This window comes from Oncorhynchus mykiss, chromosome 9, assembly GCF_057628025.1.
Source record: "Oncorhynchus mykiss isolate SJ-2025 chromosome 9, ASM5762802v1, whole genome shotgun sequence".
In the NCBI taxonomy this organism is placed as follows: Eukaryota; Metazoa; Chordata; class Actinopteri; order Salmoniformes; family Salmonidae; genus Oncorhynchus; species Oncorhynchus mykiss.
In genome coordinates this window covers 46,275,989-46,291,486 of record NC_143030.1, presented here as the reverse complement: position 1 = coordinate 46,291,486, position 15,498 = coordinate 46,275,989, and the positions used below count along the sequence as shown (strand labels likewise).

Sequence of the window (15,498 nt, the reverse complement as noted above, 5' to 3'; positions counted from 1 at the left end):
TTGCTCCTCCAACACTGCTTGCCTTGGTTCCACAGCTTTATTCTCGGGCCTAGTTAATTACTCTGGAGAGGTCATATGACAATGCTGGTTTGTCATTTTCAACGTAGCAAAGCCATCATACATTACTGCTGCGCGATATGAAATATATTACGCACCATGGGGGAAGAGGAGGAGGTAGAGAGATGAGGAGGAGGTGGAGAGATGAGGAGGAGGTAGAGAGATGAGGAGGAGGTAGAGAGAAGAGGAGGAGGTAGAGAGAAGAGGAGGAGGTAGAGAGATGAGGAGGAGGTAGAGAGATGAGGAGGAGGCAGAGAGATGAGGAGGAGGTAGAGAGATGAGGAGGAGGTAGAGAGAAGAGGAGGAGGTGGAGAGAAGAGGAGGAGGTAGAGAGATGAGGAGGAGGTAGAGAGATGAGGAGGAGGTAGAGAGATGAGGAGGAGGTAGAGAGAAGAGGAGTAGGTAGAGAGATGAGGAGGAGGTAGAGAGATGAGGAGGAGGTAGAGAGAAGAGGAGGAGGTAGAGAGAAGAGGAGGAGGTGGAGAGAAGAGGAGGAGGTAGAGAGATGAGGAGGAGGTAGAGAGAAGAGGAGGAGGTAGAGAGAAGAGGAGGAGGTAGAGAGAAGAGGAGGAGGTAGAGAGATGAGGAGGAGGTAGAGAGATGAGGAGGAGGCAGAGAGATGAGGAGAAGGTAGAGAGATGAGGAGGTAGAGAGATGAGGAGGAGGTAGAGAGAAGAGGAGGTAGAGAGATGAGGAGGAGGTAGAGAGATGAGGAGGAGGTGGAGAGAAGAGGAGGAGGCAGAGAGAAGAGTTGGTAGAGAGAGAACGGAAGGTAAAGAATGGTTACTTTAGCAAACAAAGGTAAACCAGAGCCATCTGTAGCGGATGAACAGTGAGGAGTTGAGAAGTATACAGTGTATGCTGTGGGGTGGGGGAGTGGAGAATAAGGGGTCCCGGGGCGGAGGTGGATGGATACACAATCTTCTGGCACACATTACCACGTCACTCAATTTCATATCCATCCACGGATACTGTTACCGGCCAAAGAGCTGTTCCATAGTCAAAGAGCGTGCTCTGTTCTCTGTGAATATGATGAGTGTTGTTCATAACCGGATAGCCCCCTTCATCTAATTCACTGATGCATTATTAAAAACAGCGGGCTAGCCAGAAAGTAACAATACCCTAACTATACGTGCTTGGGGCGGCAGCGTAGCCTAGTGGTTAGAGCGTTGGACTAGTAACCGGAAGGTTGCGAGTTCAAACCCCCGAGCTGACAAGGTACAAATCTGTCGTTCTGCCCCTGAACAGGCAGTTAACCCACTGTTCCCAGGCCGTCATTGAAAATAAGAATTTGTTCTTAACTGACTTGCCTGGTTAAATAAAGGTAAAATAAAAAAAAAATTTAAAAAAATTGAGGGTAGAGTGTTTTGTTTAAAGGAAAAATCCACTAAATATTTTTGTGACCATTTGCTTCATGAAAGTGACATTTTGCTTCTTGAGAGTCCAATATCTTGTGCTGCGCTTGATTGCTGACATGCAAAACATTTTGGGGATGTATCAAAGGTGGACTAATGAAGAAAATACCAAACGATCGTTTTTGAGTGGTGTTTTTCTTTAACTATTTGTCTCCCGGTGCTTTGTGATATAAAGGGACAGCAGTTGAACCACAAGATACTCTGCTGTTCAATTACAAACTACTGTAATCAAATATGGGATGTTTCATTCTCTCTAGAAACTGGAAGAAGAGGTAGAAGATAACAAAATAGTGCTAACACTGCCAAAACCAATGACACAATGCCACAGACAGGTGTAGGTAGAATTTGCCCTGGATTACATGCTATCTCATTGAGTCTTTCGATGTGCCTTATATTAACCCTCGGAGGTAAGATCAAAACTCTTCATGAAGGTTGTGTCACATACATTTGGACATCGAAGGCCATTCGGCAGACTCTTCTATAGCCCTGGTTGCCCATTGAAACGTGACCTGCAGTTGGCCCTAGAGAATCACAGTGTCAATGCCAGTGTATGGCTGTTACAGTAATATGGCTGTTACAGTGCACTCATGCAGAGCCTGACAGAGAGCCCATGGGTCAAGGGTCAGGGTTCATGAAAAGGTTAGCGCAAGGTGCAGTGCTGTTTTGCAGTAAACAGTATAGACCTACTATATGTAAACAATAGCAGGAGTGACTTGACTGCAACATATTAAGAGATGAAAGAATCTAGAATCTACCTTGGCTGTGAACTAAATCTTTCCCACACCATCACTGCATAATTAACTAACTATATTAGTAAATAATGATGATTGTTTTGTGATAATTCTTGTGTCATTAGTGTATCACTAAGAGGTGCCCACCATCCTACTTTTTCTAATCTTAGCTGTGCTCGATGAGTCTGTGTGCACTACTTACTGTCTGGCCTGCCAGAGAAAGCAGCATTGTTTCTCTGCAATCGTGGGCTCAGGCCTGGGACATTCAGCATCCATTGATTCCTGTCCTCATTGGCTGAATGAGGGTGGGAAAAAACAATCAATCTTGAGCTGATTGATCATGATCATGTTAGGTTCGCTAATCTTTTCCAATTACATTTTAAAATTCTGCAACTTGAAATATACACAATACTGTATGTACTACTTACTAATAAGTTCAGTGTCATTTATGTTTTTCCATATTACACTACAATAAAGCCATCGGGTCTCATTGGAAAATAAATACCTTACAAAGTCGTTTTTTTAATGTAAAATTCTGAAAATGAGGAAGCTTTAGGCAGGGAATAGAGATTTTGTACTCACCAGTGCGCTCAGATTTCCTCTATCGATGGCTATATCTTTCCCTCCCTCCCTCTCTCTCTCTCTCTCTCTCATAGTAAAACAAAGCAGGGGTCTTCCTAGGTTTTTCTGGTACGAAGCCTCACAACGTCCTCCTTAACATTTACAGACACCTGAAATCACACGATCCGTGAGACTCCCACTTGTCACTTACTGGGGTGAGCTGTCATCCTGTTCTAAAAGCCTTGTTCAGGACACAGGAGAGACACTCAAACCTGCACACAGTGCCTACAAACAATGTGCACAAAGTGATCCGGGGGAAAAACGGAACCACCCACCCACACACAGTCAGAATCAATAGTCTTTTTACTTGGTAATGCAGGCGAACACTTACCATCATCTCAACACCTCACCACAACGAGGTGAACTTCTTGCCGAAACCGGAGATAGCTGTTGGAGGGAGGGAGGGAGGGAGAGAGAGAGATTAGGCATATTGTAGCAAGGAGAATGCACCGTAAAGGTGACGTTGATGGAATAACATGAAAGTTCCACAGAGAGAGAGAGAGAGTAAAAACGAGTCTGAGATCCAGCATATCACCTTCTCCTAGTTTTCCTGCTGCCTCTGCAGGGTTTCCTGGTAGCACTTTAGAGAGGAGACTATCCCCCTCCATCCCCGGTTGACCTGTTGCTGCGCTCCCGATGCCACTGGGTCTAGGGGCGGCCTTGGAGCCTGCAGGGAGAAGGGGGGGGGGGGGGGGGGGGGGTAGATGATGATTAGAAACTGATTCTCTGAAAATGTATCTACAGTATGAGAAAGAATCTTAAAATATAGTTGAATCCTGATTAGTATAAACCTTGTTTGGTGTACTTTTCAATTCAAATACTTTCTTTTTAATCCAGTTGATGCCATACTCCGGTTTAGTGCACACTATCACAACAGTCTGAAGCCATTGCATTTGTCTGGAGATGACCGCACCAGCTTTTGACATAAATCTGATTCCCAATTTGCGCTTTACAGACTGTTTCTGACCCGGGTCTCTATTTCCACAGAACTGTCTATGCAACTGTTAGCGAGGTGATGGGACTGTATTGACTATAGCAGGTATTCTCCCAGGGGTACGCGCAATGCCGTCGGGGGTACGCCAAATAAAAATGTGATTCACATTTAAAATTTATAAAAAGAATCGAACAATACGTTTATATTTTTCAACAAATCTATACATTTGGGTGAGGTTTTTTTCTCGCCTGAGTAGCCTCGTTTCACGGCCAAAAATAAAATTCAACCATCTGGTGTTCAGCGAAATAACAACAAATTGTCAAATACAGGTAGCTTAGTCAAATAATTAACATCCAATCACATTAACCGTTACTCTCTCGCGAGAACTCCACTAACAGGCCATATGTAGCCAAAATTAGCTGCTGCTCATGTTGGTATCGGTACTGATGGCGCAAAAGCCATGACAGGGAGACATAGTGGAGTGGTAACGCCCGTGCAAGCAGTTGCTCCCGACGCCACTTGGGTACACTGCATCATCCACAGAGAGGCTCTTGCTGCCAAGGGAATGACTGACAGCTTGAAAGACGTTTTGGACACTACAGTGAAAATGGTTAACTTTGTTAAAGCAAGGCCTCTGAACTCTCGTGTATTTTCTGCACTATGCAATGATATGGGCAGCGACCATGTAAGGCTTTTACAACATACAGAAGTGCGCTGGGTATCAAGGGGCAAAGTATTGACACGTTCTTTTGATTTGAGATACAAGCTTAAAGTTTTCTTCACTGACCATCATTTTCACATTTCGGACCGCTTGCATGATGAGGAGTTTCTTATACGACTGGCCTATCTGGGTGATGTTTTTTCTCACCTGAATGATCTGAATCTAGGATTACAGATACTCTCCGCAACTATATTCAATGTGCGGGACAAAATTGAGGCTATGATTAAGAAGTTGGAGCTCTTTTCTGTCTGCATTAACAAGGACAACACACAGGTCTTTCCATCATTGTATGATTTTTTTGTGTGCAAATGAACTCAAGCTTACGGACCATCTCAAATGTGATATAGCAAAGCACCTGAGTGAGTTGGGTGCGCAATTACGCAGGTACTTTCCCGAAATGGAGGGCACAAACAACTGGATTCGTTATCCCTTTCATGCCCTGCCTCCAGTCCACTTACCAATATCTGAACAAGAGGCCCATGATCACTCTGGATGAACTGCAGAGATCTACAGCTGAGGTGGGAGACTCTGTCCATAGGACAACAATCAGTCGTATATTGCACATCTGGCCTTTATGGAAGAGTGGCAAGAAGAAAGCCATTTCTTAAAGATATCCATAAAAAGTGTCGTTTAAAGTTTGCCACAAGCCACCTGGGAGACACACCAAACATGTGGAAGAAGGTGCTCTGGTCAGATGAAACCAAAATTGAACTTTTTGGCAACAATGCAAAACGTTATGTTTGGCGTAAAAGCAACACAGCTGAACACACCACCCCCACTGTCAAACATGGTGGTGGCAGCATCATGGTTTGGGCCTGCTTTTCTTCAGCAGGGACAGGGAAGATGGTTAAAATTGATGGGAAGATGGATGGAGCCAAATACAGGACCATTCTGGAAGAAAACCTGATGAAGTCTGCAAAAGACCTGAGACTGGGACGGAGATTTGTCTTCCAACAAGACAATGATCCAAAACATAAAGCAAAATCTACAATGGAATGGTTCAAAAATAAACATAATTAGGTGTTAGAACGGCCAAGTCAAAGTCCAGACCTGAATCCAATCGAGAATCTGTGGAAAGAACTGAAAACTGCTGTTCACAAATGCTCTCCATCCAACCTCACTGAGCTCGAGCTGTTTTGCAAGGAGGAATGGGAAAAAATGTATTTTGCACGCCCAATTTTTCAGTTTTTGATATCCAATAAATGTCGTTCCACTTCATGATTGTGTCCCACTTGTTGTTGATTCTTCACAAAAGAATACAGTTTTATATCTTTATGTTTGAAGCCTGAAATGTGGCAAAAGGTCGCAAAGTTCAACGGGGCCGAATACTTTCGCAAGGCACTGTAAATTTCCAACTTTAGCTGTTTCTCTCTCTATATTATATGTGAGAGGGGATACCCGGGAAAAGATTTCTTGAATTGAAATCACTTGGAGCTGATTTCCTGTTGTTTTTACAGTCTTTTATGTCCAAAATTATTGCGCAGATAAATTTGGGGTGCCAAATAAAACCGCCCATGTGTAAATTTGTCTTAGAGACTTACTCAAAAAGACTAAATTACTGTAATTGCTGCCAAAGGTAATTCGAACATTTATTAATTCAGGGGGCTGAATACTTATACTTCAAGATATATTAGTATTTAAGTTTTATAATGGTTTTTACAAATGTTAGAATTTTTTTTCCACTTCATTGACAAAAAAACAGACAATTAAATCCATTTAAACCCCACCTAGTAACACAACAACATTTGGAACAATTCAAAGGGTGTGAATTCTTTCTGAAGGCAGTATTCACACAGTACAGACACTCACCACCTTGCACAACACCCACCCATCCACCACTTATGCTGCTGCCATACTGTTTAGTATTATTATTCTGATTATTATTCAGCCTGCTACCAGTCGCTTTCTCCTAATCCCTGCTGACATGTTCATATCTACCTCTAATGCTCCAGTATCCCTGCACATTGTACAGTCGTGGCCAAAAGTTTTGAGAATGACACAAATATTAATTTCCACAAAGTTTGCTGCTTCAGTGTCTTTAGATATTTTTGTCAGATGTTACTGTGGAATACTGAAGTATAATTACAAGCATTTAATACGTGTCAAAGGTTTTTATTAACAATTACATGAAGTTGATGCAAAGAGTCAATAATTGCAGTGTTGACCCTTCTTTTTCAAGACCTCTGCAATCCGCCCTGGCATGCTGTCAATTAACTTCTGGGCCACATCCTGACTGATGGCAGCCCATTCTTGCATAATCAATGCTTGGAGTTTGTCAGAATTTGTGGGTTTTTGTTTGTCCACCCGCTTCTTGAGGATTGACCACAAGTTCTCAGAGTCTGGGGAGTTTCCTGGCCATGGACCCAAAATATTGATGTTCTGTTCCCCGAGCCACTTAGTTATCACTTTTGACTTATGACAAGGTGCTCCATCATGCTCGAAAAGGCATTGTTCGTCACCAAATTGTTCCTGGATGGTGGGGAGAAGTTGCTCCCGTAGGATGTGTTGGAACCATTCTTTATTCATGGCTGTGTTCTTAGGCATATTTGTGAGTGAGCCCACTCCCTTGGCTGAGAAGCAACCCCACACATGAATGGGCTCCGGATGCTTTACTGTTGGCATGACACAGGACTGATGGTAGCGCTCAACTTGTCTTCTCCGGACAAGCTTTTTCTCCGGATGACCCAAACAATCAGAAAGGGGATTCATCAGAGAAAATGACTTTACCCCAGTCCTCAACAGTCCAATCCCTGTACCTTTTGCAGAATATCAGTCTGTCCCTGATGTTTTTCCTGGAGAGAAGTGAATTATTTGCTGCCTTTCTTGACACCAGGCCATCCTCCAAAAGTATTGCGTGCAGATGCACTCACACCTGTCTGCTGCCATTCCTGAGCAAGCTCTATACTGGTGGTGCCCCGATCCCGCAGCTGAATCAACTTTAGGAGACGGTCCTGGCGCTTGCTGGACTTTCTTGGGCGCCCTGAAGCTTTCTTCACAACAGTTGAACCGCTCTCCTTGAAGTTCTTGATGATCTGATAAATGGTTGATTCAGGTGCAATCTTACTGGCAGCAATATCCTTGCCTGTGAAGCCCTTTTTGTGCAAAGCAATGATGACGGCACGTGTTTCCTTGCACGTGACCATGGTTGACAGAGGAAGAACAATGATTCCAAGCACCACCCTCCTTTTGAAGCTTCCAGTCAATCAGCATGACAGAGTGATCTCCAGCCTTGTCCTCGTCAACACTCACACCTGTGTTAATGAGAGAATCACTGACATGAGGTCAGCTGGTCCTTTTGTGGCAGGGTTGAAATGCAGTGGAAATGGTTTTGGGGGATTCAGTTCATTTACATGGCAAAGAGGGACTTTGCGATTAATTGCAATTCATCTGATCACTCTTCATAACATTCTGGAGTACATGCAAATTGCCATCATACAAACTGAGGCAGCAGACTTTGTGAAAATTCATATTTGTGTCGTTCTCAAAACTTTTGGCCACGACTGTACATTTGGAACTGACACTGACCCTGACAGCTTCCTCCCGTATTTCTTATTTTTTTAGTGAAAAATATTATATTGAACACTGCACTGTTGGGGAGGGCTTGCAAGTTAAGCATTTCTCTATACTTGGGAATGTGACAAATGAAACTTGACGTTGAAATGAACTTTCCCTCTGTGTTTCCAAAGTTAGGGATATCCATCAACTTTCCAAAGCCTTCTCAGAATTAATGCCTGGGATTAAACAGGACACCCGTGATACCTGATTACGTAACACTCTCTTTCTCTCTGTGTGTGTGTGTGTGTGTGTGTGTGTGTGTGTGTGTGTGTGTGTGTGTGTGTGTGTGTGTGTGTGTGTGTGTGTGTGTGTGTGTGTGTGTGTGTGTGTGTGTGTGTGTGTGTGTGTGTGTGTGTGCGTGCGCGCGCGCGCGCGCGTGCGTGCGTGCGTGCGTGCGTGTGTGTGTGTGGGTGCGTACATCTGTCTGTCTTCCTGTTGGTCTGTCTGTCTGTTTTGTCTGTGGGAGATTGACTAATGTATGCCTACACTCCAAAAAAATGCTTGGTTAAAAACAATCCCATTTGGGTTATTTGGGATCCCAGTGCTGGGTGAATAATGGAAAGAACACAGGCTGGGTTATTTTGACCCAGCCAGTCGGGTTATACCCGAACATTGGTTAATTCAACCATCAGTTGGGTTTTTATTCACTTTCATGCTGGGTTGACGCAGCAGCTGGGTCGTTTTTGAAAAGTAATCCCTTATTTTCAGGAATCGTGGTCTATTAGGTGTGCGGCTGGGCCAACTCAGTGACCCAATGCCTTCAACCCAGCAGTTGGGTCATCCCAACAACCCAGAATGTTTTAGAGTGTAGGAGAGAACAAGTGTACTAATCACTCTCAGTGAAATGTTCAGTGGGTAGAGCAGGAGCAGTTTGAGTGCATACAGGGGTGTTTACCTATTCCTGTGAGTGGGGGTTGAGGTGTTTTTGCAGGTTGGGCTGCCCCTCCTATGACAGCTTTGGCCCCTATGGCAGTCACAGGGGGTGTGTTTGCGACAGGTGCTTGCTGGAAGAGCGAGACAGAGACAAAGAGACGAGGAACACGGTTAAACGTGGCAAACTGACTGTACATGGCTCATTTTGTTCTGATGCACTGAAAAATGTAATTCATATCATGTTAACCACCGACTGTAAAATACCATGCCAAAACTTCCTTTGAAAGACAGAATGATGCAGAATGAGTATTATCAATGCCAGAGATCATTGGGCTGAAACCAGTTTCATGCTTTCTCCCTGCAAACCAACCAGCCGTGCATCTAAGCGTGCATCTAGATTTACAAACTGGGAATATGATCTCTGTAAGGGGTTAATGGAACAAATATAACATAATTCGCTTAGCATTGTGGACGTTTGCCAAATAACAACACAGGATATGTTTTGCATTCACTTTACCCGGCAAACGGATACATTCCATTCATTTCAACCCTCAATTAGCATTTTGAATAAATTATGTTTAATCACTCTTCGGGCCTTTCAGAGAGAAGAGGCGCCATGACAGTTCAATTTAATGTGGTACGGGATGAATGTGATTGGATGTATATGATTCTCTAACAACTGTATTTCAATTTGGAGCATAGAACCTTCTTTCAGAACCATATCTCAGTCTGCACATAAGAAGGATGATCATACACAATATGGAATATTTCATTTTACGTTATCAGTATAGGCACAGGGATCCTATAATTCCTATAATTCAGGTTCTCTATGGCCTAGAGTACAGGGTTAGATGCAAAACACAACACATAGCCAAAAATATTTTGCATGTATAGTTCTGTATATTAAAAACATGTTGATGTATTCAGAGACATAAGAAAACAAACGGTAACGGGAGGAGGGGGAATGATTTGCAGTGGAAGACATTTTGGGGGATGAATCTCTCTCCTCCATCTGAGTGGACTAGACAGAGGCTGTTACACTGCCACTATCTACAGCCACAGTGCTAATCACAAGACCAGATAAGGTCTGCCAACAGGATTTCACACACATTTAAATAAAACCTCTTCTCACAATGATGTGCTAGGCCTTATCAGAGAGACAGAGAGAGAGGAGGTGGAGAGGGAGATGGAGAGAGAATGAGAGAGAGGGGAGGGGAGATGCCACCAAAGCGTGAAATAATACTCTACACACATTTACAGTGATTCTCATGTAGATGGTAGATTTGAATAATCATGACACTTTCAATCCAGAGTCACTGATTGTTTGTAACCACACTTGCAATGCACTATGTCACAATCCTGTACTCACCGCAGTTGGTGGCAGTTGCCCCAGTGGGCCTCCTGCCTGTGGCTGGCGACCGGCTTGACCAGGACCAAGCTGACCAGGCTTGGCCTGTAGACCCTGCTGGGCTTGGGCCAGGCCCAGAGGCTGCTGGCCCCCAGGGGTGGTGCCTGCAGGGGTGGTGCCTGTCTGTCGTGCCGCCAAGGTCTGGGGCTGCTGCTGCAGCTGGGTGCGTTGGCCTTGCTGTAGCCCGTCCTGCTGGGAGGTAGGACCCTGCCCCCTAGAGCCCGGGGGCCCACCGGCGGATCCTGGCACACGGCCAGAGCTGCCCTGGCCCCTGGAGGAGGAAGGAGGGTGACCCTGGAGTTCTTGCTGCTTCCTGGAGGACGTCCGCCCATCGTGCGAGGATGAGGACTTGGAGGAGCGGCCCTGGCTGTGGTGGTGGCCCGACGGGTCCCTGGAGTAGTCCGATGAGTGATACCCCCCCTGGGAGCGCGGGTCACCCCTCTTCCCTGACGAGGACATCTGGCGGGAGTCGTGGCGCATGGACGGGTCTTTGGGGTGGCCCTTGGAGGAGCGTGAGGTGCGCGGTTCGTCTGAATGGCGGGACGAGGCGGAGTGTCTCCCAGAGCTGGTGCTGCCGTGGTGGCGATGGTCTCGCGAGGTGGAAGATTGGCGGCTGTGGCCGTACTCGTCCTGGGGCCACAGGTCCTCCTCTGGGGGCTCGTCATAGTCGTGGTAGGTGTGCTTGACGTGGCGGCTACGGCCGGACGAGGAGTGGCCACCACTGCCATAGTGGCGGGAGCTAGAGCGCAGGTCCCTGGGCTTCTCAAACCAGTCCGTCTCTTCCTGGCCAAGATGGTAGGCTTTGGAAACCAAGAGTAGATCACAGTCAATCTCCAAGTCTGACGGCGACAGAGGCATGCAGACTGAGGCCATGCAAAAGAAGAACAGGAAGGCGAGAATAGAAAGAGAAAGGAAAACAAAAAAACTAAAGAGAAGTCAAGATTTACACCCATGCATAATGCAAAAACAAGACACACTTAAAACAAGAAAACAAATGTAAAACACTGATGAAAAAAAATCACAAAATAAGTTCATCACAACAAGTAAATGAAACAACTTTGACAAGACGACGGTTTTGTGTGAAAAAAAGTTGTGCATCTCTCAGAATAACATGCAAGTGAAAAGAAAGTTGACGAACTAAGTGAAGAAATTGGATGTGGCTGCTCATGCAGACAGCACAGACAGCAGTCAGCACGTGAGCAGCCAGAATGCGCCTTGAGACACAAAACCAGCACAGCATGCAACGACTCTCTCTCTTTCTCTCATCTAGCCTTATCTTTGGTTGGGTGGGGGATGTTTATTCGTGGGCAGAGACTGGCATTCAGCACTCATTTACCTTCACTGTCCGAAACAGCGCAATGCATATCGTCTATAATGTAAGAATTGTCGGGCTTGTAGACATGTGTCCGGGGCAAGTCTCTCATGTGATCCTGCACGTCAGGCATGGAGTGGCTGTAGTCGTACTGGCCATAATACTGACTACTACGGCTGTCGTACAGCTCTGGGCCCAGGGAGGAGGCCCTCACATGAACACCCATGGGGCTGAGAGGGCTCTCCTCCGAAGAATACTGAGAGCGCATGGGGGGTCTGCCCCGGCTATAGCTCGCCCTGTACGATGAGCGCTCCTTGTCCCCGTCTCTCTCGTAGGAGCGGCTACGGTAGCCGGCGTAGTCCCGGGACGAGATCTTGTCCATGCCGTAGCCCGTGGAGCGCGAACGGCCCGAGGTGTAGTACATGCGCTCCTCCGGATAGGAGTATCTCTTCTGCTCGTAGGCGCTCTTCCTCAGGCCGTGGGCCATGTCGTCCTGCAGCTTCCTGGCCCGCGACGCCACGCTGAAGCTGCCGCCGCCCGACGTGCTCGCGGCGTAGGAGGCCAGGTCTGCCTCCACGTCGCGTGCTTCCTCGATGGGGGAAAACTTGGAGATCTTCTGCTCCTCGCCTTGCTTGCGGTGCTTGCTGCGCTTGGAGGACATGACGGCCGGAGCCAGGCTCTTGGAGGCGTGCTTCTGGACACCGGGGCGCTGTGCACCGTGTTTGGTGTAGTCGTCATAGTAATAGGAGGACCCCCCACCCATGCTAGTGCTGCTGCTGCCCACTACTCGGCCGTATGTGTCTGACCCTCGTGGGTGGTAACTGCTCTTACCCCTGCTGTGGTGCTCATACAGGTCTTCCTCCCTGGTCAGCTCGTCCTCCGGCCTGCCGTAGGAGCTTCCTCCTCTCGCCGGACCGCTCTCCCCTGCGTAGCGTCCACCGTGGCCGTCGCTCCGGTGCATGTCCACTGTGCCGCCCAGGCCCTCCTTGGTCAGCTCGCTGATGTCATCGCACATGACGTAGTTCCTTGGGACATTCTGCTCCAGGCTTGCGGGACCATAGAGACCGTCCTGTGCGTAGGTAGAGGGGCTGTCAACTGAGTGCAGACGGTCAGATGGAGTGCCATGGCCATAGCTGTTGGCCACTGTCGCAGTGTATTGGCCGTAGGAGCTGGCTGTAGTGGTGGTGTAGCCATAGGTGTTAGCTGTGGTGGTGGTATACTGGCCATACGTACTGGCCGGGGTGGAAGTGTACTGCTGCCCGTATGTGTTGGATACTGTCGTGGTGTACTGGCCATATGTACTGGAGACTGCCGTAGAGTATGGCCCATAAGTGTTGACCATGGTGGTACCACCAGTATACTGTCCGTATGGGGGTGCCCCACTGGAGGAGGAGTAGATGGTGTCTTGGGCCGTGGTGGTCACCCCTACAGTGGGGTTGCTTACAACCTCATAATTGGTGGGCATCTTATGCTCCAGGTCAGCCAGCGAGGTCTGTCTCGGTCTCTGGTGGACAGTGAGGATGTCTACCTGGGGCTGGTAGGGAGTGATCTGCCCAGGGCCAGCTGGGTAGGACACCTGACTGGGGTATGGAGAGGTGTGGGTGGGGTAGGGAGGTTGGCCAGGCTGGGCATGCTGGAATCCCTGGTGGCTAGGCTGTTGCTGTTGCTGAGGCAGTGGGTGCACACCCTGCTCTGTCGGGTAGGGGGGATGACTCTGTGGGAATGTGTGGGAGGAGAAGGAATGGGTCTGGTAGGATGGGGGAGGATGTTGGGTCTGCAGGGGGGTGGGCTGGGGGAGAGCCGCTGCCTGGGACACTGAAGGGTAGGGGGGCTGGTTGAAGGCTGCAGTCTGGTAAGGGGTGCCGGGCTGGGGAGCTGGAGCTGGCTGGCTCAGGGTGTGGTAGGACTGGTAGGAGACGAAGGAGGAGGTGGGAGGAAACTGGGCGGCTGTGTTGAAGTCGCTGGTGAACTGGCTCATTGGTGCTGTGCTGGGTCTGGTCAGCACCCCGTTGCTCTCGTAGGAAGCTACAGCGGCCGCCAGCCGCAGGTTATTCAGCTCGCTGTCTGACATGTAGTCTCGCGGGTCGCCCATGCAGCGCAGATAGGCCATATCCCTCCTCTCCCTCTCCTTCACCAGGGTCTCCTTGCGCTGATGGATGCCTAGCTCTAGGTAGCGCAGCTTGGCATCAATCTCCTTCTCCTCCTCCTCCAGCTCCTGCTGCTGCTTGCGGAGCTTGGTGGACTCCTGCTCCACAGCCTTCAGCTCGTGGGTGAGGTCCTTCAGCAGGCTGGCTTTGGCTGCCAGACCTGGCCTGGTTCCGGCCCTCAGGGAGGGCACGGACGGCATGTACATCTGGGGGAGGGCCGGAGTGATGATGGGGAGGTGGCTTTCCTCTGGAGGGGGGCTGGGCAGGGTCCTCTTCACCTTCCTCAGGGCACTCTGCTGCAGGGCGGCCAGCTGCAGGGAGACAGGGGGCAGGGCCATGAGAGCAGGGGTTAGGGAAAGAGCTTGCACAATAGAGCATCACACATGTGACAGAGATATGTATTGTTCCTCAAGGATGATACGAAATACAAGGTGCATTCTTAAAGTGTGATTATACATTACATTACTTAATGTGCCTGTTCAAAAGAGAAAAGCAATAAACAAATTGCTGTAAACTGAAACTTGATAAATACTGTATCAATATTTTTGCTACCTTTAAATGGCATTGCTACAGTTACATAACAGTACAAATGTCTATAATTGAACATTTCCACTAACATTTCTCTATTATGTAACATCCTCAGCCATGCCACAACTGTGCATGCAGCACTAACTGGGCAAAGAATAAAACGTAGTGGTAATTAAATTTAGATTCCATTGGGAGTCAAATGAATCACAGCCATAGTCTCAAGAAAGGTCTGGGAAGATAGCCCCAGTATCTGTCAGCAACATGAATGTTTAATTAACTAGGACCATTTCATAAAGATGCTCCCACAATAGCAGCTCTACATAAACTCAGCAAGTGTTTTACAATCATGCACTTCTCTTCAGCAATTCTAGCATAATCTATGAGTAGGGTATAAAATAAATTCCTCTCCGCTCTTAAATTGTCTTCAAATCCTCTATATTTATGAAATCAACCAACTTCAAGTCTGTTGTTTGTCATCCAATTCAAAATGAATCTACTCCCTGTTTATTTTCAAATGCTATTCAAAATTCAAAACACAGGTTTATCATTACTCTACAAGAACTGCCACAGATCTCCACACCCCTTTATTCCCATACAAGATTAGGTCAATTCTCCATCACCTACAGAGGTCAGTTTTTTTAACAGTCTCCTTGACCACCTCAAATACCATATCAGCTCCTTCAACAACTCCTTCAAATACAAAATGAAAAGATATTGAATCATTTCCTGCCTATCAGTCACTTATTTTGATTATGCGTTTTACTTGAATGTCTTTTTTCTCTCTCTCCCCCACCCCCCCCCCCCCACCCCAAATCATGAAGTTTACCTTGTTCTTTGTGTAAATCTCCAATGATAAGTTTATTAGTCTTAAAAATCAGGATACTTTTTATTCTATAAATATTCGAAAGAGGGAGGTGCCTTACAAGCCTCTCTGGGTTTTTGAAAAACTTTTCCTGCTCTTTCCAGTTGCCTTTTAAAGTCATCATATTATATAGTATTTTCTTGTGTGAAAAATTATTAACAAAGAAAGCATTGTTCCCAAATACGATAGATGGTCACTTACATTTCGGAATTGTTTCAATCTGTATATAGGGTAGACAAACATCAATCCGAAATTTGCCACCTTAGCAAGTGTAACAAACACTGATGAATGGAGATATTATTGACAGCATTTTCCTATGATGACGTTCAAAATT

General features: G+C 46.8%; 1 protein-coding gene across 2 annotated transcripts in view; it reads right to left on the bottom strand.

Annotated features, from left to right (window-relative positions):
- The window catches only part of LOC110532096 (protein bassoon), a 200,593-nt gene that overhangs the window by 8,142 nt on the left and 176,953 nt on the right, over window positions 1-15,498 (bottom strand). The window contains exons 6-12 of one of the 2 annotated variants that reach the window (XM_036988011.2): window positions 12,459-14,085; window positions 10,277-11,115; window positions 8,930-9,038; window positions 3,360-3,491; window positions 3,156-3,211; window positions 2,786-2,934; window positions 2,406-2,498 (exon numbers count right to left, since the gene is read on the bottom strand). In XM_036988011.2, coding sequence (XP_036843906.2) covers window positions 3,171-3,211; window positions 3,360-3,491; window positions 8,930-9,038; window positions 10,277-11,115; window positions 12,459-14,085 — 2,748 coding nt within the window. In that variant the 3' untranslated portion in view covers window positions 2,406-2,498; window positions 2,786-2,934; window positions 3,156-3,170. Of the gene's footprint in view, window positions 1-2,405; window positions 2,499-2,785; window positions 2,935-3,155; window positions 3,212-3,359; window positions 3,492-8,929; window positions 9,039-10,276; window positions 11,116-11,651; window positions 14,086-15,498 lie in introns of both variants that reach the window. The other variant, XM_090184322.1, reaches the window with a different exon arrangement.